The 24,358-nt window shown below is 39.0% G+C and overlaps 1 protein-coding gene across 1 annotated transcript in view; it reads left to right on the top strand.

Annotated features, from left to right (window-relative positions):
* TBC1D4 (TBC1 domain family member 4) overlaps window positions 1-24,358 on the top strand; it is a 103,007-nt gene that overhangs the window by 70,417 nt on the left and 8,232 nt on the right. The window contains exons 6-17 of the mRNA XM_052705557.1: window positions 1,583-1,674; window positions 2,517-2,627; window positions 3,206-3,325; window positions 6,962-7,036; window positions 8,070-8,296; window positions 10,294-10,443; window positions 14,510-14,670; window positions 15,000-15,209; window positions 19,402-19,560; window positions 20,556-20,714; window positions 21,191-21,435; window positions 23,654-23,813. Of these exons, the coding sequence (XP_052561517.1) occupies window positions 1,583-1,674; window positions 2,517-2,627; window positions 3,206-3,325; window positions 6,962-7,036; window positions 8,070-8,296; window positions 10,294-10,443; window positions 14,510-14,670; window positions 15,000-15,209; window positions 19,402-19,560; window positions 20,556-20,714; window positions 21,191-21,435; window positions 23,654-23,813 (1,869 nt within the window). The remainder of the gene's footprint in view (window positions 1-1,582; window positions 1,675-2,516; window positions 2,628-3,205; window positions 3,326-6,961; window positions 7,037-8,069; window positions 8,297-10,293; window positions 10,444-14,509; window positions 14,671-14,999; window positions 15,210-19,401; window positions 19,561-20,555; window positions 20,715-21,190; window positions 21,436-23,653; window positions 23,814-24,358) is intronic.

The raw sequence follows: 24,358 nt of genomic DNA on the forward strand, positions 1-24,358 counted from the left end.
ACTTTGAAAGAGTGGTCAGGCATTGGAATGGGCTGCCCAGGGAGGTGGTGGAGTCACCAACCCTGGAGGTGTTCAAGGAACGTTTGGATGTTGTGTTGAAGGACATGGTTTAGTGAGAGCTATTGGTGATAGGTGGATGGTTGGACTGCATGATCTTGTAGGTCTTTTCCAACCTTGGTGTTTCTGTGATTCTGTGGTAGGAAATAAATATCTAATAAAGTAAGTCAAAACAACTACTTGACTTTAAATATGAATATGAATAAATATGAATCAACAACTCTTTTTGGTTTCTGTGGAAGTGATGTATACCAAAGCCCGTGCAAAATATCTTATAAGACAGAATTAAAAAATATGAGTAGCAGCATTCTGTTTTTGTAGTCACTCTGATATGTCTCCTTCTGTGTCTTAGTGCCTTAGGCAAAAATAAGCAAGTATGATTTGTAGTAATCTTGTGACTCCTGGTCTGGTTATGATAATGATCATGATTGCTACTTATCTCCCTCTGGTGGATCAAAAGCAAACTATGAATCTTAGAGAAGTGACATTCAGTTGACTTTTTTTCTGGATTCAGCAGTAGATACTCGGAAGTGAAAATTTATCTGAGAAGGTCTTCCCTGAGTAGAAAACTATAGAGGCTTCCATCTGAGGCAGCATAATTATCTCCGTAGTGTAGACTTGCAAGACTGGGTTAAGCATCTGTTATCCAAGTAAAATCTCTCTTATGATAACAAATTGAATACCATGGTAGAATTTTCTTAAACTTTTGCTTAGTGACTTAAAGACTTCAGCGTCTCTTTTGCTTTCTTCTTTTAGGATCTAGAATTTTACCATAATCAAACCCAGGATTTCATTACTTTAAAACTTTTTTATCTGCTCTGATTGCAGTTCTGTTAGGATAATATATAGCTTGGGTGGATGAGAGTATATTTTTATCTGATCTAGGGTAGTTGTTTTCCCCATGGGTTTTTGTAGGTTCCTAGAATAAGGTCTGAGCAAATGTGGCCCTTTTTGAATATCTGAATTTTTTTCTTAATTTTTTATAGCTTTTATGCTGCTCTTGTTTTTAAAGGTGATGTTCTCTGCTATGGCCTCTATCCTCTCCTTGCCTTGTCCTTGGCCTCTGTCCTTGTCCTTTCCTAGAAATTCATCTAAACATTTCAATTAAAAGCCGCTGGTAGCTTCTTTTTGTATCTTGTGCATTGAGCATCTTTCAGACCTTATCTGTGGTCTGTTCCTCTCTTCCTCCCCTCTCGTACAGATGTCAGGCTTCCATCTCTTGATACTAGGCAGATGTCAGTGGAGCATCACAACCTTTTACTGAGGAACCAGCTGCTTAGTGGCTGTTAGTTCTATTTTTACTGCTTTCAAAAGGAGACAAAGCCCTGTGCTTTAGAAGGACCTAAGGCATCTCCTATCAAATATGCTGCTGATATACAAATATCACGCATCAAACTTTTATGAATTTAAATGCAAGTTTATATTTGTTTATACCATTGTTTTGGGTTTTTTTTTTTTCCAAAACTCTTTCAAAAGATTGTTTGGGAATCCAGAAGCTTTTAATATTATTCCTTTCTCTTCTCAGGACTTTATCCACCAAGAGCCAAGCTTGTGATTCAGAGGCATCTGTCGTCACTAACTGATAATGAGCAAGCAGACATTTTTGAACGTGTTCAGGTAATAAGTGAGAAGCCACTGTCTCAGATTTGAAAAAGCCCGTGCCAAAATGGACTGGATGTTTTTTCTTTTGATTATATGGGTTTGTTTGTTTGTTTGTTTTATATGTTGTTGGCATAGAATTTACTGTTGTTCCATCAACCATCATACTGAAATAGTATGCTTTAACCTAACCTAATGCGTGATACGCAGCTCTGAGACTATTTTTGGTTCCAAACTCTGCTGAGACTCCTTCTGTTCTTACTTAGAGGATATTTTATGTTATCTGTAAACATTTTTCTCTACCCACAAGTGATATGAGAGTGAATTGAGAATAGGTGAGATACGCAGGTGTCAGGCAACTGGTTGGCATTTTCAGAAGCTCTCTTTTGACCTAAATTTTGAGGCAAAAATCTAGTGCAAGAAAATGTACTCAAGTGAATGACCAATATAGTAATTCATGCTTCCAAAGGCTACACTTTCAAAGGCTTTCTACTACCTTCAAAGGCTTTCTAGCAGCCTCAAGAAGGGAATGCCTTTTTGATTTATATAGGTTCTTTTTTCCTTTTATAAGCTTAGACAACAGCAGACAACCTTTGAAAACAAAATGTGTAGTGTTAACACTCCCTCTCCCCTCCACCTCCACATCGTGCAGCATTTTCCATATGGAATTTTTTGGTCTATTTTACTTGTGAGTACGAAGGCACACAAACGATGATGTAATGTGACTCATTAATTGTGCACTTTGGCTTCTGGAGTGTCAGTGTGTTACCTTCAAAGAATGTATACAGATGAAAGTTAAAATAAGCAAATAATGACTTGAAAGACTAATTTTTTTCTCTTCTTTGTTCTGTTACTAACAGAAAATGAAGCCTGAGAATGACCAGGAAGAAAATGAACTTGTGATCTTGCATCTACGCCAACTCTGTGAAGCTAAGCAGAAAACACACATTCACATTGGTGAAGCTCCATCGGTAAAGCTTGATGTCATGTGATTCCTCTCCCTCCTCCCATTCATATTCAAGTGTAACCTAGACTACCAGAAAGGTTGCTGCTAGAGTTCATCAGGGATAGCTGAAACCGAGCATTGTAATTGAGAGAAGATGGTGGGAAAAAAAAAAGTAATTTGATTTAATTTGCTGTGACATGCTTAGGAGTAGGAAGAGAGGGAAGAAGACAATCAATTATTTTTAGATTTGTTTCTTTACAGCACAAGAATACCATATCTGTCATCTTTTCCTTCCTTCCTGATCTCAAAAAGTCATTTCTAGAGAGAGCAGAATAAGAATGAAGAGGGTGTTTGTGTCAGTCTAAACTACTACTTTATCTGGCAAGGGAAATAGATATCAATATTATTAAATGAATATTCTTTTTCAAGATAGTCTTTAGAGAATAGAACGTTCCTTTAACTTTTTTTTCTTAAATTTATATTTAGAATAAAGAATAGGGATGTATTGTCTATTATGTAACTTGGTTTAGTTCCAGTCTTTGGAGGTCTGCAGTTGCAAAAACAATTGCCAAAACTGAATTGTGTCCTTGCTCATATCAACAGACTGCGTCTAACAGCGTGATTCCAGAAAACACCACCAGTGGTGGCAGGTTTAAACTTGACGTTCTGAAAAACAAGGCCAAGAAATCCTTGACTAGCTCTCTGGAAAATATCTTCTCAAGGGTAAGATTAACAAATTGTTGTCAGCAGTTTTCCCAGATATCCTTGACAGTGAAGTGCTATCAAATTTTGTTTTGTTTGTTTGTTTTGTGGCCTCAGTTTAATAAATATGTGATGAAATTACATCACTGTTTTGATGTGCTGATGGTGTCTTATCTACACTAGAAAGCTTATGGTAAGGCCACACAAACAGTTAAAAAGGGCAAATTTTTGAATAATTTGCATTCTTGCAAGTGGCAAGTGAACTAGTGAGCAACCCTAATTAACACCTTGCTTCTCGTATCTAAAGCTCGTATCTATGTTGGTCATTAACAATCTTAGGAAAGTAGTAGCTAAGGGGTCCTTTTGTAGGACAAAAAAACAATTTGTTTAAGAAAAGGGGGGAAAAAGGTAGAAAAAATGGGAGAAAAAAAAAAAGTATTGCTCCTTAGTGTTGCTAACCTACTGCAATGTGGGTAATTGCTGGAAATCTCTTCCGTTAATTTGCTTTTTAAAGAAAAAGTCTGAATTGCAGGTTTTGCCCCTTGTCTATATGCAGAGGAGGGATGTACAGAGAAGTAACAGAAGAATGTGTCCTGTGTGTCACTACAAAGAAGGGACAGAGAGCTGTGATGAGGTCCAAATATAATTCAAGCAGTGAATTTGAGCTCCTTCTGTTAATAGTTTTAAAAGTATCATAGTACTGTGTCACCAGGGCCTAAGCTGCACTTGTCCCGTAAAGTAACCTCCAAACCTGAGATATCACAGATATTGCATATTAAGAAATCAAAACATTATTTGCCAGGGTGAGGCTTTAGAATGGCTTGTACTTAGGTGGAGAGTGAATTTAGCCTATGAGTGACTCTAGGATTAATACTCACCTGGTCAAGTCTGGGTTATGTTTTGTTGTGAATTTTATGCATTTGGAATTTGGTCTAGAAAAAGAGCAAAAGAGAGATGATGTTCAGAAGATCTGGATAATTTCATCAGTCTGAAATACCATCAGTTGATGACAGCTGCAGTCGTGCCTGTGCTGAGTCTGATTTCTTTCTCATGTCTAAAGGACACGTGACTGGAATGTGATCTGACAGTGGGGTATGAACTCTGCAGTGACTGTGGAAACAGCATACATCACTGGGAATAACCCATGAAAGCTGCTTGGCCGTGTATGGACACAGTATTTGTATTATGTGAAGGAAAAATCTTTTATGAGAAATGCACTGCTGAGTTGAAATCTCAGAAGGGAGATACTCATTGATTGCTGTTTCTGATACATTATGTTCCTTTCTCAACACAGCCACTGTGCCATGCTGTTCTCTATAGCACAAAGATCCACTTTCAGTCTGGGATTTAGTTTAACAGCAGTGGACACCCAAATCCATGCTGGGGCCATTTTCAGTTTGCTTGTTTGTGAAGAAAGCTTGCTGTTTGGATTGTCTCATGTTTTGCTTGTAACTGCTAGAGATCAGGAACAGCATTGTGTTGCAGTGAATCATGATGCATGGAGAGGTTCATCATTGCAGATCCGTTTAAAGGTCACACAATGCAAGAACTAGAAAAATACTTTACAGTGCAATACAGCCACTATTAATTGGTTAAATCAAGTAATCAATGGGTGGTGGGATGCTGGAACAGGCTCTCAGGGCAGTGGTCATGGGCCCAAACTGCCAGAGTTCAAGGACTGTTTGGACACTGCTATTAGACTTAAGGACTGATTTTTGGGTTGTTCTGTGTGAAACCAGGGGTTGGACTTGATGATCCTTATGGGTCCCTTTCAAGTGGGGACATTTGATGATTCTCTGAATGTATGATTGTTTTTGTACAGTACGTGTGTGCATTCTGTGTGTGATACATGTGTGTGTTGTATAATGGGTGTTTTATAGTTCTTGCTATTCATCAGACTATTACAACAAGTCTAATAGATCACAGTTGATTCCTAAAGGTATTTAGGTACCAAATACCCATTCGTGTAGTGGATTTTTGTTTTGTTTGGTTGGTTGTTTTCCCTTAAGCCAGCCACCAGTTACTTGGTGTTAATTTTATGGAATGTTAATTGTATGTGACTTACCATTTTATTTTAAAGTGTAATTATTAACTTAGAGAGTAGGAAAGAAAGTCAGTTCTTACAAAATTGGCATTCAGCATCTTATTGCATATTTATATATATATATATAGACACACACACATACACACAGCACATATACACATTCATATATATATATAGACACAAGTCAGTAAATGTGAGGTGAGATTCAAGCAGCCTTAATCTTAGCAAATTAGAAATAATTATATGGTGGTCAGGTATCTAAGAAGACTTAGTAAGTGAATAGCTTCATAGCTAGGATAAATAGAATCATGACATTTTAAGCTACTTGAATGAGTAGCTGTTCACCACTCACCACGGGGATACATGCTGGGTTTTGTGCTCTGGCATTTTTCTCCCAAAGGAATGCCACTTTTTCACTTGTTTGTTTTGCTGGAATTATCTTGTTTTTGTCAGGTTCGAACTGAAAACAGGCTGTGGTTTCCTAACACATTATCTCAGAAAAAATAAATATAACCTCTTTTTGACCTTCTGAACACATTTCTACTAGCCCATGCTGTACTAACTTCTGTTGTTGTTTCTTCTGAATCAAAAAGCCTTTCTTAGTGTGCCAAAAGCATGTTTTTAAATCTAATAAGAAACTTCCAAGTTATCTTTTGCTCCTATTTTATTGTGAGGGTCAGTGAAGGGATCCCCTTCAGGCAGAGCATTCATTGGTAATGATCTTAAATGGGATAATGTACTTAAAGGGCACTCTAAATCTTGAAAATGAAAATAAACCTTACCAGGGAAAAGCTGGCTAAATAAACATTGCTAATGTTGACAAAACTTCCCTTGTAAGTTACAGAAATACCAAGAAGAGCTACTGTGCCCTGTCTGTTTTATCCAAAGCCCAGACTTTTTTTTTTTTTTTTTTTTTTTTTTTGTCTGTTAAAGTGGTGGAAATAACTTACTTCAGCAGTCAGTAATGTCCAACATTAAATGCTGCCTACGTTTTGTGGGTGTTGAAGACAGATAGAAGAAAGTAGAAAACACTGCTGATCTGTAATCTCTTTCTGTGAAACCAGATGACTCTGAACATGTTTGGCCAAGATCTGTTAATGCCTGTTTCAGTCAGCTTTCCCTCAGTGCTAAAACCTCACTGCCTTTGAAAAGGATTGCTCATATCCAACCTTATTTGGTTGGATTTGCTGCCAAAGAGCACTTACCCACTTACTTTCTCTTCTTTTTCCCAGGTAGACTTAATTTGTCTGAGATCTCTAGATATGGTATAAGTTCTCTGAGATCATAGCATGTCGAGTGCATCTGATAGTTGCACTGCAGAGTGCTGTATGAAAGTTTGCAGGTTTTCTTAGTCTGACCAAGCCAGCTCAGATGTTCTGCTTCGCATGAATGCATATTCAGTTGCTTCAGACAAGAGCTATCTGGTTAAAACTCTTGGGGGAAGGAAAGAACTACTTGGAAAATCCAGTACTTGCCTCATTATCTGATGTTTTCCATCAAACATGTCACATACTTGGACTGTCCTGTACTCACCTATGCAGTTGCTTCCATCTTTGCTTAATCTTTGGAAAAGCAAAAAGCCTGGACTAAACTATTCACTTTTTTTCTTGCAGGGAGCCAACAGAATGCGAGGCCGCTTGGGAAGTGTGGACAGCTTTGAGCGCTGTAACAGCCTTGCTTCTGACAAAGTACGTAAGGAGCTTAGTTCAAATGGGCACACTTTCATGCATGGGTGGTAATGAAGCATGAGCATGCCTTCCTTCTTCAGTTTGAACGAAGTAGCACAGAGCACATCAATTTACTGAACTCAGATAAGAATTTCCAGTGGGAGGTGGAGGTTGTAGGAAAGCTGGCATATGTGTTGTCTTGGAGCTTCAATTTTAATCTGTTGTTTGATTGCCAGACTGGTGGTATTGCAGGTATTTTTCCTACGTTTCCTTTGCTTTTACAAAATGCAGGGAATTTTTGGTCAGCTTTGCTGAACCCATTGTAAATGGTCATATCTCACTGTAAGGAAATGCTCTGAAGGTGAGGAATCCTTTCTGTAAGTAAGGCAGTTGTTTTAGGGAAATTAAAATGCTGACCTAAAAACATCTGCTGGGGATGCTTTGTGAGAGTAAAAGGGCAGAATGCTGTTCAATTTCATTTTATTTCCTGTTTTCAATCATCTTCCTCTGACCTCATGCAGGGATTGGTTGCTGTTTTTCCCAGGAGATGGAGATTCTGTTATGGTTTTCCTGGCACAATTACTCACAAACTGGCTGTGTAATAACAGGCTCTCTTCCAGGATATCGCTGTGACGGTGCAGGAAGCATGCTCATGATATGTCGAGGAAACTATACCTCACAGCGGTTTCCCCAGTCTTTTCAGTCCCTGTTTTTTCCTGAAAGAGCCCCAAGCCCAGTAGCTGGTATGCTGATCCTTTAAGAGGAGGCCTGGAATAATCAGTATGATTTTGCATAGTATATACATTTTTATTCCTCTTTTCTTTCTGTTTTTGGTTGGTTGTTTTGGTTTTTGTTTTGGTTTGGTTTTTTTTCCTCCAAGAAGGACGCTGAGGTCTCAGTGTAACTTAACAGAGGATGTCTGTTTTGGGTGATAATTAGCATACAATAGGCCATGACCAAGAGGGTGGAGAGGCCCCGGTGCCCCAATGCTGTGTGTGGCTGGTGGGGCTAGGGGAGCTCCTGCAGGCCTCACTCCTCCAGTGCTTCCTTCCAGGACGCTTCTCCGGGTGACTCTCCACCGACCACTCCTCCGGCGTCCCCGGTGTCCTCAGCCTGGCAGCCATTTCCCGAGGAGGACTCAGACTCCCCCCAGTTCAGAAGACGTGCGCACACCTTCAGCCACCCTCCCTCCAGCTCCCGGCGCCGGATAACCTTCCAGAACGGCCGGTCGCTGAGCGCCCGCTCCCCGCTGCTGCGGCAGAGCAGCATTGAGCCCACGAGGTAAGTCCCATCTGTAGTGTCAGCACACCGACTTCTGATGTGAGCTGCTTCTATGCTGCTCTGGGTTTATTACTTAACTTTCAGCTTGTCTTCTCCACCTCTGAATAGCTTGGTGCAGTAACTGGCTGATCCCCAAATTAGTGACTCAGGGGAAGCAACAAGCCGGTGGATAGATAGCCAGGCTGCCTGCTGATCTGTGTGCTTGCTTATTGCCTTATTATAAGCTTCAGCCTTTTGGCTGTGCTGCAGGCAGGCCTTCTAGAGAAGAGATCCTCAGCACTTCTAACTGCAGAGGCTGTAGCTTGAGGATTTACGCTGGGATAAGTGCTGGCAGCTTTGAGTGCTAGTTGCTGTATTAGCCAGGCTCCTGGAAAGTGTGTCCAGAATTAAAACTACGGAAGAATCCCACCTGAAAGACTTAATGATTAAATGCCTCCTCTGAAAAGTGAGGCATGCAGTTTTGATTTTTGCCATCCGCAGGAGTTTCTGTCTGTAACTTCTTTCCCTCCCTGTTTGGAAGCTCTTCTGCTAATGTCATGTGGGATCCTTCTGCTTCAGGAGCCAAGCAGAGTTCTTTTGCTTGGGCAGGAGAGGTCCCCATAGTTCACTGTGGACCTACTCAGATTGCTTAACTTTCTCCGCCTCCATCTTGCTTACCTTCATCAGAAAGTCACCAGTCAAAACTCTAAAACCTTTATAATACAGACTCTTTACAAGAAGCTGTGACTTTCCCATCTCTGGAAGTGTTCAAGGGCAGGTTGGATGGGGCTGCCTTGGGCAGTCTAATCTGGTGGGTAGCAGCCATGCCTGTGGCAGGGGGTTGGAACTAGATGAGATTAAGATCATTAAGAACCCTTCCAACTGAAGCCATTCTACAATTCAGGCTGTATTTTCTATGCTCTCTCCAGACTGCTCATCTGTTGCAGTGCATGGTTGCAATTTAAGCTTTTTGAAGGCTCTTTCTAAAAATGATGTTAAATAATCACTTATTGCTTACTTGTTGTCTAGATTAAAACTTCAGTAAGAATGCCGCATCAGATTGTAGAGAAAAACAAATAATTTTATTCTTTTTAAGAGAATAGAAGGGGTCAAGTGTAAGAAACTTTCACGCAAGGCTTGAAAGAAGACTTGAAATAGCCATGTTATGCTTTGTTTCTAAGAGATAAATGAGTGGGGTTTTTTTGTTTGTTTTACTGAGATAAATTCCTTTTTTTTTTTCTTTTTTTTTCTTCACAGTCCTTGTTGTATGCAAACAGGAAACCCTGAAGGACTTGCTGACTTCACTTCTTTGTAATAACTTTCAAGAAGTGGATGATCAATTTGCATTGTCAGCAGGTTTTCAGTCCAAATTGCTTTGTAACAGCATGGTTCTAGGTTGGGGTTTTCAGTCTCCCTTTTCCTACTCAGGATTAATCAAAATGTTAAATAAGAGAAATTAAGTTGATTTTAATGTCTCCCCAGTACATTTTTTCTCTTTTTAAGTAGTGTTTAACTGTGTGGGAGGACTGTCGTCTTTGATTAAAATACTCAACAACAATTTCAAAAATTCCTTCCAAATTATTGCATTTAAATAATATCTAGTTTGTAGTGTGTTCTAGCAGTCCACTAAAGTCATTTCTGAAAGCAGGAAGCAGGGGAGGACAGAACCCACAATGTGATTCATGTTATTGGAGGCAATTTTCTAAGGTTATTTTATGAGTGTTTCAGAGACTATCTTTCTGAATTTCCCTTTGAGAATAATAAGGCTGAAAAAATAAGGTTTTCTGCGTGCTGTGCAATGCTATCAAAATTTTTCTTGAAGTAAATGAAATGTAAGCATAGAATCAATATCAGTATAAAAACTGCAGTGGTGCAGCTGATGTGCTTCATTTTCCAAGAACACAAAGAAGTTACTTAAAGTCGAAAGGAGGTACTTGGTCAGTGTTTTTAATTTGGATATTCTGTTGTATCTGATTCCATGCTGACTTGTCTGCTGTGTTTTCTTATTGCCTGCACAGTCCTATTGTTGGGATTCAGCGCTTTCACTGTGAGAGTGAATCTGCATCACCTGGTCTCCCTTCCTCTCTCTCTGCCCCTTCTTTCCTGAAAACTTTTTACCAGGGCTCAGGAAGGTTGCTCCAGCACTCAGAAAGTGACCTCTCCAAGAGGTGAGAGCACTGTCTCCTGCCTAGTTCTTCACTGCCAACGGCTTAACAACAGGATTCCCAGTGCAATGCAACATGTGGGATCCTTCCTACTCTGTCTTGTGCTCCTGTATTTCTAACACACTTCCTAAGTATGTGACACTGATTTGCACTGATGAATAGGCTTTTGGCCAAAAAAACCTGTTAAGAACTGAGGCTTGTCTGCTGACATCTAGGAACTGCATCTTGTTTCTTTTGTGGTGTTGCAAATCAGCTGCATTGGTTTGTTGCTTGAAATGCAGTGTTTTTTAGGAGTGTTATGCCAACTGGATGCTTTCTCTGCTGAATGCAAAGCAGCATGTGTGGCTGTAATTGTTGAGGATTGTTGAGAAAAGAGCAAAGTGAGAAGAGTACAGTACTAATACGGGATGTATTTGGGGAAGGGGGAATGTCAAGTTAGCTGAGTGATACTAGCTGTGATATTTCTAGGAAGAATTGCCAAGTGACTTCCAATTAAAGATGAGTGGGGAAGAAGCCAAGAGTCGAAGAAGGACTTCCTGACATCGGTGTGAATCTGGACGGAAGTCATATTTTTTTAGTATAAAGAATAGGCACTCCTTCAGAATGGTGCTTAGGAAAACTGCTTATGGGTTATTCTTCTGAAGTGGGCCCACAGTGATTAAGGTGGAACTGTTGTTTTATATTTCATGATGGTTTTTTGTCAGTTGCTCACCTCTATATTTTTCTTTTGTCAATGACTATTTCCGTCTGTACACTGACAGCTACTGTTCATTTCTGTACGCTGAACTGTTCTCAGGTTTCTGCTACTCCTCATCTCTACGTGGTTGTCCTCTGTCCATTTCCAACAGGAACTTCTGGGGCTATAGAATATGTTCATGTGACCACTTCTCCCTGAAAAAGTAACAGTAGATTGCACTTTAAATACAAACACATGTTGATGAGATCTTGTTTTTGGATGCATCAGGAGTCTGTTATATGGGAGTTTCAGTTGTGAGATGCATATGGAAGTTTTCAGGGGTGTTTAATGAAATTTTTTTCACTTTGTGGAATGCTGCTTCATTAAACTTGCTCACATAAATTTGTCATCTCCATTTTAGGAAAGGCGATAAAGAATTGTAAAGCCCTGCCCTGGTCTGATTAAGGTAAAATGATAAGCAGAGCTCCACGCACAATCATCAATTTCAATGAGAATCTATATACCACAGTTATCACAAAATATTGATAAGCAATTATCCCCCAAATATTGGCACTATAACGATTAAATCTATCTTACTGTGTGGCTAAACTAAACGACTTTATAAGATGGCATCTTATCACTTAGAATCAGTCTTACACTGTGCAGATAAACTCTGCAATCTTAAGGAGCCAAGATGTCTCGCAATTACTTAACAACTTGACAACTTAACAAACTTACAAGATATGGCATTTAGAAAACTGAAATAAGTCTTCCAATTACTTAATGACTTTTAAGAGAATAGGATTGAAGAGAGAACTGGAGATGGGCAGAAAAGAGATGACTGATCTCATTCAAGGAGTTCCAGTGCCAGCTCACAGTGCTGGATATGGGATGGTGTAGAGTGAATGTGTTTTATATAGGGGTGATAGCCTCGAACCAGCTGCCCATTTAGGAGTGCACCAACCAACACAGATTGTTGTACATGGCAGTAGAAATTGAGTTTTCTTTTACTTCTCACGTAGCTTTTGTTCAGTAAGCCCTGGAATAACTTTTGTGTTCTAACATGATAAGTAAGACTTGAAGTAGTGAGTAGCAATTTTGTTTGTTATTTATAGAAGCACGAGTTCTTATGATTATTACATCCAACTCAGTTTATTTCCAGGAGTCACTGGGCTGAAATACTTTTTAAAGACAGCAGTTTCAAAATTGATTTTGTAATCTGTATATTGTATTTTGTAGTCTTTGTGTGTTCATCTAGCACAAAGAATAGTTCCTCCTGGATTATATAAGAATTAGCATGGAGAGATTGTTGCTGGGCTTTGTTGCTATTTCAGTTAGTGCAACATGGGGTCTCAATTGAGACCGCCCAGCAGTTGTGTTGAGCATAGGGAACTGAAGCGCTGTAGAAAATACGTCAGGAGTGGCGAGTAATTCAGGCTATCTGTTATCCAGGGCTGAGTGCCTGTTGTGGTTTTTAGGGGAAAGCAGAGGTGGTTGACTAAGTGTGGGCAAATGAACTTGAGAACACAGTTATTTCTCCGCCAGTGACGTGAAAGCTGTGTTTAATGTTTGTGTGTAGTAGCGAGCTCAGTTTGCTTGCTGAGGCTTAGGGATATCAGGGAGTTGCTGTAGATCACTAGCATAGGAATAGCACTGATCACTCAACAGGTCTGTCTAGTTGTGTGGATAATTGTTCATCATGGTGTTCAGTGTGAAATGTGCCGCTCAGTATGGTGTAGCTGGTAGACTGCTGTAGCTGAAACTTCAAGATGTGGTTTTGCCTCCCTTGCAGGTGTCTCTCTTTTTGTGCAAGCCAAACGTGGAGAGCATGGCTGCACCTGGAGAACTGTGGTCATTTTCAACTGATTTACCGCTAAAAGCATAGCAAATGCCCAATTTACTGGGCTTTCCTTTTGTCTTTTTATTTTTTCATCATTTTTTTTCATCATTTTTATTGGAGTTGTTCCGTAACATATTAGTTCTTCACAGGATGAAGGTCTGAGTACAGCTGCTGGTGTGTTGAAATAGCTGTTTTCTCCTTCAGGGATGGTGGATTTCTCTGAGATACCATACCCATTCTTCAGTGTAACTGCAGTCTGTGGGACTTCAGCTTATCTACTCCAAACCACAGTGATACCTTGAGGCCCAATTAACAAAGGACTCTGTCAAATGTAGGCACCTTCAAGTAAAGTGATTTACCTTTGGGGAAATACAATTCCATATGTTATATGTTTGTTCTCTCTACTATGTTTAGTCTGTAGTAGATAAGTACTTCCATTTCTCAGCTTATTATTTTGTAAGAGGTTGGTACGTCCTCTCTGTCCCAGAGAGCTGCTCTTGCAGATGACTGCAGTGTTATTTAATGTTCAGTGAAAAAAAAGCAGCTGGTGAGTTTGTAAGAGGAGTTGATGTTATCAGTATTTCACATTGCTAATGTGTGGAAGGATGTGTGGGAGAGGATCAGTGTACCCATTGCTGTATTAGATCTAAGTACCTACTTCACTACTGCAAGGGCAAAATACTGAAATATTTCTGAAAATGGTTCAAGTACATCCAGAAGTTAAAGCTAAATATCCTTACTTCAGGCAACATTCAGCAGAGAGTTGTGCTTGGTACTCTATTAAATTTCTGGCAAAGCTTCCCTGCAGCTTCTCCTTGCTTCCTTCAGTAGCATAAGCTACTATTGAAATTACTGTGTAAATCTGTTTCTACCTGGTGTTTGGGGAGGATGTTTTTTCACTGTGGTGGGAGTTGAGCCTCCCTTTGCAGAGTTGTTCCTTTAACTGGAGATGCTAGTAAAATGTGAAGACTTTAGACTCCCTTTCTGCTAGTGGAGCATCCATTTCCTGAAACACAGGTAAGAGAAAGGCACAATACTGCCTTGGTAGAATACTGTGAGCTCATCATGCCATTTAAAATGGCACTAAATGGAGCACTGTGTTCTGTTCAAGTAACATCTGTGCTTTTAAGGGTATTACATCAGAGCAAACGTGTAAGGTTGACGTACAGCAAGGCAAGTTTTAGCGTCTGAATATTACCACTTTTTTTTTTTTTCCTGCTTGAAGTTTCCTTGGCTTTTAACAAACTTAGCTTTTATTGTTCTCTTTCAATTGGGCACTGTATGAATATTATGAATTATTCCCAGTGGATTGTTGAGCAAATTTAACAGCACTGTGCTACAAGTTGGATATTTCTGTGTTCACGGTGAAGCTCACACACAGCGCACTGCCTTCTAAAGCTTTCTAGCAAATGCTTCTGCAGTTCTTGTTGTACAGTAGGCAGATTTTTTGTTTGTTTCAATTTGTTTTTTCTTTTTTTAATCCAAAGGTGACTTGCTTTGATCACCCCACCTGTTTTTTTGTTGTTGTTGTTGTTGTTTTCTTTTTCCTTCAGTGATGGGGAAGGAAAGAAAAGAGCATCAAACATCTGCAGCAACGAATCTCTAAATGCAGTGGGGGCCACACTCACACCTCGCCGCATCTCCTGGCGGCAGAAAATATTCTTGCGGGTAGCTTCACCTATGAACAAATCTGCTTCCAAGATGCAGCATCCAGGTTTGTGTGTGCTTTCAAGCAGTTGTTGTTGAATAGCTAGTACTACAGTGAGCTGCAGTACGTAAAGATATTAAAGAAAAAGGGGGATTGGTTTGATGCAGTGTTCTTGCTAAAACCTCACTGGAGAGAAGTTGTACTTTTATGTTGATTTACTGTGTGACCCTAACGCTTTATTTAAAAATGACTCTATTACTGAAGTGCATTTTCTCTGTTTGGAATCAATGTCTCGTTGCTGAATGTGAAACTCAGCTATTTTTGTTGTGCTGTGACATAAATGTTCATGATGTGTCAGTCTGAATTCCCTCTAATCGCTTTCTGTTTCTTTGCAGATAGTCATGACGGTAGTGAATTGTTACCGCTGTCTCCTCTTGCTCCACCCTTGGAGGAAGACCCTCTTCTTTTAATATTGCAGAATGAGGATGGTACAGATAAAACTGGAGAGAAGAAAAACTCGGAAGAACTACAGAGTCTGTGGAGAAAAGCTATCCATCAGCAAATTCTGCTGCTTCGAATGGAAAAAGAGAACCAGAAGCTGGAAGGTTAGCTATTTAGAAAATACCTGTAAAGCTATTACAGATTCTGCTGCCTAACACTGAAAGTTGTACTGGTATCAGTACCTCAAACATTGTATTTCTGTATCTTCTGGGTTAACAGTGCTAGTCATGTGTCAGTTTATTGGGATCTCTGTCCACCTTCCAACTCTCCAAGCCACTTTAGTAAAAGAAAATGATATGGGTTGCTTTTTTTTTTTTTTTTTCCCCTTTTAGTGCATACTGGACAATAGTTGCTATGATCTGGCTGACTTCTCCTGGAATTCTAATGTGGAGTCAGGAGAAGGGATGCTATGTGAACATTAAGTATAGTAAACCTTGCCCTCTATATCTCATTTCAGTTCTTTGCAGCATGTGACATTTCTGACCAGACTTTTTGTCACCAGTTAACCGTATCACAATGGTAATTTATAAATATTTGTACCCAAATACGATTTTTGAGCAATTGGCTCTTTGAGTATGTCAAAAACAGATCTGAAGTCGGCCATGCTTATTTTTAATGGTCAGAGCTCCTGACTAAGATATTTAATTGATTGGTTAAGATTTACGCAAATGAAAATTGAATGCAGTATCTGTCCTAGAATAAAAAAAGTTCCTGAAATGAATAGCTTTCAGTGCAAGTTAAAAATTTCAAATATCCTCTCTACAATTGCTTTCCTCATCTCCTGTATGGTGTATAACCTCAATATATGATAGCTGGATTCTTCAGACATCATGATCTTTTAAAGGTCAGTTAATTGTTTTTCCTTTTTTAGTGATCCTTACTGAGAAGACAAGGAAGGATATGTATGTGAAAGTATTTTCTACACAAGTAGCATGTTATTGTGTACTCTCTCTACTGGCTGTCACACTGTGTTAGCACAAACTTCTGTAGGAGCTCATAGATTCATAGGGATCATCTAGAGAGATGTCTGTTTTAACTTCACCCAAATAATTATTTTAGCAAATGATCTCTCTATTGTTGTGAAGTACAGAAGTTTGGATGCCTGCTGTAGTGACTAATTTCATCTTAATTCCTCTGGTAATCTGAGTTTCAGATGGTCAGTTCTTTTCCATACCTTTCCCACACAGCTCAGTTGCTGAAAGCAATTAAAATAAGTCCAGTTCCTTAAAAATTCATCTGTAACTTATTTCTGTTCTGATACTTCTGTAGAAAAGAAGTTCTGCATGCTATAAGACAGAACTATAAGCTATTAAGCTTATAGGGAAGACAGGAGTGTCATAGAATCATAGAATGGTTTAGATTGGACGGGACCTTAAGAATCACCTAGTTCTAACTCCCTGCCATGTGCAGGGTTGCTACCCATGAGAGGGTATGAGGTTGCTACCCATCAGGCTGCCCAGGGCCCCATCCAGCATGGCCTTGAACATGTCCAGGGATGGGGCATCCACAGCTTCTCTGGGCAGCCTGTCCTGGTGCCTCGCCATCCTCATTGTGAAGAATTTCTTCCTTATATTCAGTCTAAATCTCACCCTTTTTAGTTTAAATGTTACCCCTTGTCCTGTCAGTACATGCTGTGAGTGTCAGCAGTGAGGACTCCAAACTGGGACCTATCTACTTATCCGACATCTTGGTTTGCACTCCAAGAAGCTCTCTTCATGTATGCAGTATCATAAGTACTGGTAGTGAATCTGGTCCTCTCATAATGTGCTCTGCATAGCTAGAATTTGCAGAATCACAGAATTGCAGGGGCTGGAAAGGATCTCTAGAGATCATCGAGTCCAGCCCTCAAATTCCTTATCTCTTTTTCAGAGGGTGAGAAGTAAATTGCTTTAATGCCTATCTCTGTGCTTCCTTCTTCTGGCTGCTGTAACATGAACCATTTTGTGGATGATACATATGCAGAACTGATGTGTGCTTAAAAATAAACACAGGTTCAGGCAGTGGTTGGCAACTTAACCTACAGTTAAGAGTAGATATCAAGAATGAAAAATGTGGTAACAAAAGTTCTCTATTTTATTAATTTTCCATTTCTCTATTAGAAGCCAGGTTCCTACTTGTGAATTTATTCAGCTGTATGTGAGTGGTTTTAAAGTGGAATTGCTGTAGACTGGTTTTCAGTAGTGTTCTGGGTTTTTTTGTTTTTAGTTTTATTTACAAAATGTTAATAGAACCTTTTTTCCTTTAATTTTTGCTGTCGAGGAGACTTGGATACTGTTAGCTCTTTGTTTTGCAGAAGGTAAGTTCTACAAATTGCACAAGCTTGGTTGGTTTTTGTATTTGTTTTTTTTCTGAGCAGGTAAAAGCTAATTTTCCTGATAGTCTTTCACAGATTTGTATACTGCATGGAAGAATGAGCATTCTCAAATGAAATCATAGAATAACAGGGTAGTGTTTAAAATTGGTCCAGTCAGACTGCAGATTCTTTTGGTGACACCACATTATTGATTTTTATGGAAGAGTATTGCTCCTTGCAGAACAGTTGCCTCTACACGCACTCAGGAGTCTTCAGTAAGTAGAATCTCACTGGTGTAGCATACTGTCAATGTTTTACAGGCTGGTTTGGCCCGGTTCTGTGACTAGTGAGATGGGGGAACCCATGGACCCATGCCCCAGAAGAGAGAAAAGGTGATGGGTCTAAAATATAACGATGGCAATGATTTGAGGAGAAAGAGACTAATTTACTAAATAAGGATGCAAGATAGCATATTTAGCACATTATAATACAATATAATACAATATAATTTGAATTGAAGGTAATAAATAAGATGAGAGAGAATGTCCGAAAACCAAAGGCCTTACTGTAATGCTTAGGTGAGCAGTAGGGAAGAGAGGGCATCACATGATAAGAGAACAGTTTTATCTTTCCCTCTGTGCAGAAACTGTAACGGAACAGCAAGCAGTCCTGTGGGAGATGTAGTTCTTCTTCACTTCTAGGACAGGTGCCCAGAACTGGAGCATTAACTCTTTAACTCTCAGTGTACTACATGGTGCTATGATGTGGAATAATGATAAGCAGACATGATAAAACCATGACACATACAGCTTTTGGAAATGATTTATCATCTAAATCTTCTGATCAGCTGTGCAGTGAGCTTACAGATTCATCAGCATTGCTTGCATGCACAGTAAGGTCATTATGTGAAAGAACAGATTGCATTGGTTTACAGATTGTACACTGATGTGAGAGTTTGCTTTAACTTAGAGGTGATGGTTGGAAGTGGGAATTCATCTGTGCAAAGGAGGGAGTCTCCTGCAAGGAGTGAATACTGCACACCCATCAAAGCAAATTTGGGATAAACTGGATTTCAGCTTTCAGAGATGATACTGTGAAATACTCTGTTCAGCTGAATGATAATTAAGCCTACCTCTGTAAATTAAGACACATTCAGATCTTTACTCCAGTTTGATGCCAGTAGTATGTGGAAACAGAACATTTTACTGTGTGCATATAATGTATAATAAAACAACCACATTAATTTCTCAGTAATACAAATGGAGGCTATTCCTCCATGAAGTTTCAGAGTAATGCCAGAGTAATTTACATCAGAAATAGGGAATTATCTGGATAAAATATCTTGCCCGTGGGTAGTGTTATGCAGTAAAATTGTTGAGTGTACAGTAAGGTGTGTTCTGTGCGTGAAGTACAGATGCATCTTTCTGCATATGGTTCTTGTTAGATTCTTCATTTTATTCACTTCTAGTCAGCCTGATGATGCCAGGCAGCAGTGCAAGAAACCCTAAAGACCCTCTTAGAGGATATGTGAAAACTGAGGCCAGTGTGACAGACTTCAGTTTAGAAGACTTGCCTAACTTGTTTCTTAAATCTCTGTTATAAAAATTCATGTTTGGGACTTTCCATGCTAAAACCATTCTGATGTTAGGTATTAAATGAAAAAAATCATTAAAGGTGTTTTTGCAGAGCAGTGTGTTGAGCAGGTTTTTGTTCTTGCCCCAAGCTTAAAAATGTTTTCGTGTACTTCATGAGTTACTAATGCTCAAGATCCAGTAATAGAAGCTAAATTGCTACCTGCAGCGTTTTATGACAGAGGATTGGCCCCATCTCAGCTGTTGACTGATGGATTGTAAAAAGTTTATTTATCTCTGGTGAGATTATCAGATGGACATATCCAACTTGATTTTTAATGTCTGGTATAATTATCTGATGTTAAAGTTTTTCCTTGTTCTCTCTCTCTCTTTTTTTTTTTTTTTTTTTTTTTTTAATACTTTGTGCTCTAGCAAGCAGAGATGAGCTCCAATCTAGAAAAGTCAAACTGGACTATGATGAAGTTGGTACATGTCAGAAAGATGTCATAAATGTTTGGGATAAGAAGTTACTTAACTGCAGAGCCAAAATTCGATGTGATATGGAAGATATTCATGGTATTTTGAAAGAAGGTATTTACACAAGATGGCTTTATTTATTTTATTTAGCTATCAAGTCTGAGGATCTTTTTTGTTGTTGCCTTTTTATACTAAAGGAAATCCACCAGCAGTACCCTGGTTTTGGTAGCAGAAAATCATTTTAAAAACTGCCTTCTTTTTGCTTGTATCTCCACATTTTATGGCTATCAAACTGAAAGTAGGTGGTTTTGTGTCTGAAAGATGTGGAGCTTTTGGAGAGTTGTAGAGGAGGACCATGAAGTTAGGCTGAGGGAACTGGGCTTCTTCAGCCTGGAAAAGAGGAGTTTGCAGGGAGACCTTGTTGTGGCCTTCCAGTATTTAAAGGGAATTTATAAACAGGAGGGGAATCAACTTTTTATACAGTTAGATAGTGATAGGACAAGGGGGAATAGTTTTAAATTAAAGGAAGGGAGATTTAGATTATATATCAGGGGAAGTTTTTTACTGAGAGTGGTGAGCTGCTGGAACAGGTTGCCCAGGGAAGTTGTGGGTGCTCCATCCCTGGAAGTGTTTAAGGCCAGGTTGGATGGGGCCGCGGGCAATCTGATCTCGTACTTGATCTAGCAGCTGGCAACCCTGCCTGTTGCTGAGAGGTTGGAACTTGATAATCTTTGAGGTTCCTTCCAACCCAAGCCATTCTGTGATTCTAGGGTATGTAGTCATAGTCCTAAAAGTAGCTCTTTATCTTGTTCTGGGTGGAGTTGTATATCTCTTCCTGCTGGAGGCTAACAGCCCGGAGGTAGCAAACTAAGTGATGTCTGTGCCTCAGTTGCCTAATGAAACTGCTCAGTGCAATTATCATAACTTTGTAGTTAATGTTGATTTAGTGGGACTGAACTGCGAAAATGCAGTGTGTAGTGAAGAGCTTCTGAAGGTGTAAGGGATCCTCTGAGCTGGTTAAGCTAAGACTTCATAAAGCAAATTCTTGCATGTTACAGCTCAAACATCATGCCCTGGCTTAAGCCTCTTGTGTTCTGCCTGACCTGCAGGTGTACCAAAAAGTCGTCGAGGAGAAATTTGGCAATTTTTGGCTGTGCAGCATCGAGTCAGACACAGACTGCCAAACAAGCAGCAGCCTCCTGATGTCTCTTACAAAGAGCTTCTGAAACAACTGACTGCGCAGCAGCATGCCATCCTTGTAGATCTAGGTATGCCTGTTGGTGGCTGGGAGACTTTTCTGATGTTTTCCATGTGTCTGAGAGTAAATACACCAGTCTTAATGAAAGCTGTTGCTGGAGATGGATGCTGCTGTGTGAGCACAGTTTTCTGTACTGTGAGAATATGTTCTACATGTGTCACTTAGAAATGACTTGCTAAAAGGACACTTAGATGATGTTATTCTTATTTACACTCTTCTACGTCTGTATCAAAAGAGGAAAATTGAGCAGTCATTTCTTCAAGTTATGTGTGGGAAAAGAATATGAAATAAGTTCAGTGGATACAATCTGAAGCCTGTGGTAAAATATGAATTGCTTTTCCTCAAATCAACCTGCATATCGAAGCAAAAGGAGGCGGCCTGTGGGAAGAGAGGAAGGCTGTTATATAATGGATCTGGTTTTTTTGTTTTTGTTTTAATTTTTTTTAGAAGCATTGAATATCAACTATTCCTCTCTCTTTACCTCAGGACGGACATTCCCTACACATCCTTACTTTTCTACCCAGCTGGGAGCAGGACAGCTATCACTCTTTAACCTCCTGAAAGCATACTCTTTGCTGGACAAGGAAGTGGGTTACTGTCAAGGTATAAGCTTTGTAGCTGGAGTGCTGCTTCTACATATGAGCGAGGAACAGGCTTTTGAAATGCTGAAGTTCCTCATGTATGACCTTGGCTTTCGTAAACAGTACAGGCCAGACATGATGTCACTACAGGTAAGTCAGATCCTTTCCTAAAGCAAACAGTTTTAAATGAATTCTGAGCTCTCTGAGGTTGCTCATGTTCTCCAGGGGCTTATGAAACTTCTTAACTCAGTTTTGGACATAATTAGGTACATAAAAATGTTACCATTAAACCCATTTTTGCCTCTGAATTTGCAAACAAAAAAGTCTGGAACTTGCAGACTTTTCTTGCCACATGTTCCTATGGTCTCCTGTTTGGAAAGTCTGCTTTTCTCTGCTTGCATATGTACAGGCAGAGTTTAAAGATAAATTTGATTTTGTTTTTCTTCGATTCATAAAGACTTGAGTTACAAAATTCTAAGTCAAGTCAATAGTGACACCCAGTGGCCAGTCTGTGTACTCCGTAGGCCATTCTGTGGCATCATACTTTTCTCTCATTGTCTTCTTCCCGCTACAAATCCCAACTCAGAATGAAAACAGACAAACAATGAATTGTGTAGCTTAGTAATGAAACGAGGTGACTTTTCAATATTAATCTTTACAAGCTATCTACAGATACTCAAGACTGCCTAGGAAGGAAACAGGGAATCTTTCAGATCTACATAACCTGTTTTTTCTCTAGGGAGATGACCTTTTAACATTTATATTGTATGCTGCAGTAGTAGACTTTAAGATGCTTTGAGAGTGACCACATGTTTAGGATTTCACTTTTTGATTTGTGTAAGTTTGAAACTTTCTTCATCGGAAACTTGTAGGAAGAAAGTTTTCTAATTTTGAGAACGTAGCCCTGCTTGCCCTTTGGATGATTTGATATCTCTTCCCACACCATTTGCTCTTAGGTTGTTAGAAGTACAAGTTTAATCTGCTGAAAACAAACTAAACTATTGAAGATGACTTAAAGAATCTCACTAAAGCCTTGTCTTTTGTTCTGTTTTTTTTTGTTGTTGTTGTTTTTTAATATGATTAGAACAGTTGTGAATTCTTTTGCAATTATATCAGAATGCATACAAGCTTACGTGCAACATGAAGAAAAATGTTGAATTTTTTTTTTTTTTTTAGGATAAAATTTCTTACTTGTCTTCTTAATTTTCAGGGAAAAGCAGTGATCTAGATTGTTCTTTCATAACAACCCCGCTCTATAACTGGTTTACTGCCTTTGTGATATTACTTAAAAATTTCCCACATGAAAGTGTTTTGTATTGACAGTGTTCAGATTGTGTTTAAATAGCATCCTTACCATTTAAAGCAAGGATTCAAATGCATGCACAAATATAGCAAACTTGCTAGAATGAGAAGCAATCCATCTGTGGACACTGACTGATAGTTTCAAATGCAGTATGTCCATGATAGAGAATAGTCATGAAGGCTATAAGTAGGAAAGCAACTAGATCCACTAAGTCATTTTCTTCTCAAGGAATAGAGTCGCATTAAGCACAAGATACTCGTAATAGCAGAATTGCACCTAACAAGCAATAAATATCTTTCTGCTCCTTATTTTCTGCTTTTTATGAACAACTTACTCTGGAATCTAAAATCAGTACAAAATCAAAATCACAAGGAAATAGTTTGCCAGAGTGCTATTTTTAGCATGGAATAGCAACTTTTAACAACTTTGCTTTGTACACTTTGAGAGGTTATATAGCAGCACTTTCTTGCATCAATATCTTAAATTTCTCTGGACTAGTGACATGAGCGAGGTGTGCTGGGAAATACTTACCTGGTACATCTCTACAGACTCATCTAATGTGTTGTGTGGGTATCGAAGCTGTCCAAAGCGATGTCTGTAGAAAAGGAGTCTTAAGTGCAGCAAAAATGTGGCCAAGCTTCAAAGGATGAAAGCTGAAATGGATAATTTCAGCCAGAAGTAGTTCGATTCTTTAACTAAGAGTTTTGATGTGTTGATGGTTTTACATTACTTTTACTTTCATTGATCCAAGATGGCAATTCTAGTGTGTTGATCCAATTAGATCAGTATGTTCTCTTCTTACCTGAAGTCTGTGAATCTGAACTGAAATGATACTTCTTTAATTAATAACGAGGTTCAAACTTTCATTGTTATTGATGACTATGTTGGTTTTAATTCATTAGGACTGAGTTGTTTAGATATGGGTGGATATCAACTGAGGCCCTGAGCAGCAATTTTACAATGCCATCTATATTGAAGTTAATATCTCTTGAGTGAAAAATGAAGGGTAAAGCTGAATTAGTCTTTTTCCACTTCCCTTTCCTCTGCTCCCCTGATGCACTGTAGATTCAGATGTATCAGCTGTCAAGGCTTCTTCACGATTACCACAGAGACCTCTATAATCATCTTGAAGAAAATGAAATCAGCCCCAGTCTTTATGCTGCACCGTGGTTTCTTACACTGTTTGCATCTCAGTTTCCATTGGGATTTGTAGCCAGAGTATTTGGTAAGAACGATTATTCTCTTGCAATAATAAATAGAATAACATTGTTAATTGTGTTTTGAAACTCTAAGGGAATAGTTTTCTATATACTAGTGATGTTTGGGGTGACTGTTGTGGGTGTCAAGTAGCAATACTCCTCATACTGGGATGTCATTTCCATTTTGAAGAGGAAAACCAAATGTATTCTTTCAAACATGAACAATTGATTATCTTCTGTTATTAGTCAGGATTTGAGAAGAAAGAAAAGTCTGTGGTGAATGCCTTTTGTGCATCTAGTGTTTAGTCAAATCTGTAGAAAAGTTCATCTCATGAAACTTGCAAATTGAACTTCAGCACGGTGAAAAAGAAAATTCAAGTTAATTTGGACTTAAACGATGTTTTAAGTATTCGTTTATATTGAAGTGTCTTAGTATGCCTCCTATTCTATTTCACTAGTTTTCCACTATACTCTTCAGATAATGGTACAGAAGTTTAAATATTGGTTATGCTTTGTAATTTTCAGAGTCAGCATAAGTAGTTGGTTTTATCTTCTTTTAATGTAGAAAAAA

The sequence above is a fragment of the Tympanuchus pallidicinctus genome, unplaced genomic scaffold, assembly GCF_026119805.1.
Source record: "Tympanuchus pallidicinctus isolate F22 unplaced genomic scaffold, pur_lepc_1.0 scaffold6, whole genome shotgun sequence".
In the NCBI taxonomy this organism is placed as follows: Eukaryota; Metazoa; Chordata; class Aves; order Galliformes; family Phasianidae; genus Tympanuchus; species Tympanuchus pallidicinctus.